Below are 782 nucleotides of genomic sequence, written 5' to 3'. Positions count from 1 at the left end.
TCGTTCTATTAGAGGTTTTACAGTATCTCCAAATTTACCTCTCTATCTCGATAATAGTTAAAACTGTAAACCATGAGAAAAAATGGGAAAATAAAAATTAAAAGGATTATGAGAAATATAAAAACTAACAATGCCAACCAGAAAACAACCAAAAAGATTTGTTCCATCAGCGATTTCTTCATGTTTCGTGATTTTGCTCTTTCTGAATTCCTTTGAACCTGGAAATTTGATCAGTCCGCCTAATTTTCGGGAAAAGATAAACTTTATTTGGAACAGGTGATTTTTCCAGCTTACTTGTTATTAGTCATTTGTTAGGAGGTTTCTCATGTATTTCTGGTATTTGTATCACATTTGGAATGTTTGACTGAACTTTGGATTTTGAAAAAATCGGAAAATTTCCATTTTTGTCGCATTGCTTCAACATTTTTCCGATTTCGAAGTGGGTAGGAAACTTGAATTGTAATTGGTGTACACACAAAATCAATTGCGCAAAAACAGAAATAGGTCTGTAAAAAATATAAGGGGCGTCTATTAGAGGAAATACGGTATGTAGCATCCGTTGGTATCCGGTGGCCGAGTGGCCGAGTGGGAGCTTTCTAGTTTACGGCCAGCGCGCTAAAAGCTCATATTCAAATTTTCAAGAGCTTTTTTTTTACTTCTAATGTTTTCTCACGGAATCTTTGGATATTTTGTACAAAATGTACCAAATGGACCAGAAATGTGCAATTTTGAATAGCAAAATAAATTTGGTCCGATTCAAAATATACTTTTGTTGTCGATTC

The 782-nt window shown here is 34.1% G+C and overlaps 1 protein-coding gene across 1 annotated transcript in view; it reads right to left on the bottom strand.

Moving 5' to 3' along the window:
* The window catches only part of CBG22638, a gene marked incomplete at both ends in the record, with an annotated part of 6,532 nt that overhangs the window by 5,186 nt on the left and 564 nt on the right, over positions 1–782 (bottom strand). The window contains 2 exons of the mRNA XM_002638163.1: positions 130–218; positions 768–782. The exon at positions 768–782 is cut by the window's right edge and continues 185 nt beyond it. Of these exons, the coding sequence (XP_002638209.1) occupies positions 130–218; positions 768–782 (104 nt within the window). The remainder of the gene's footprint in view (positions 1–129; positions 219–767) is intronic.

The sequence above is a fragment of the Caenorhabditis briggsae genome, assembly GCF_000004555.2.
Source record: "Caenorhabditis briggsae complete genome, chrV, whole genome shotgun sequence".
NCBI classification, from domain to species: Eukaryota; Metazoa; Nematoda; class Chromadorea; order Rhabditida; family Rhabditidae; genus Caenorhabditis; species Caenorhabditis briggsae.
This window is presented reverse-complemented; position numbering and strand designations above follow the sequence as displayed.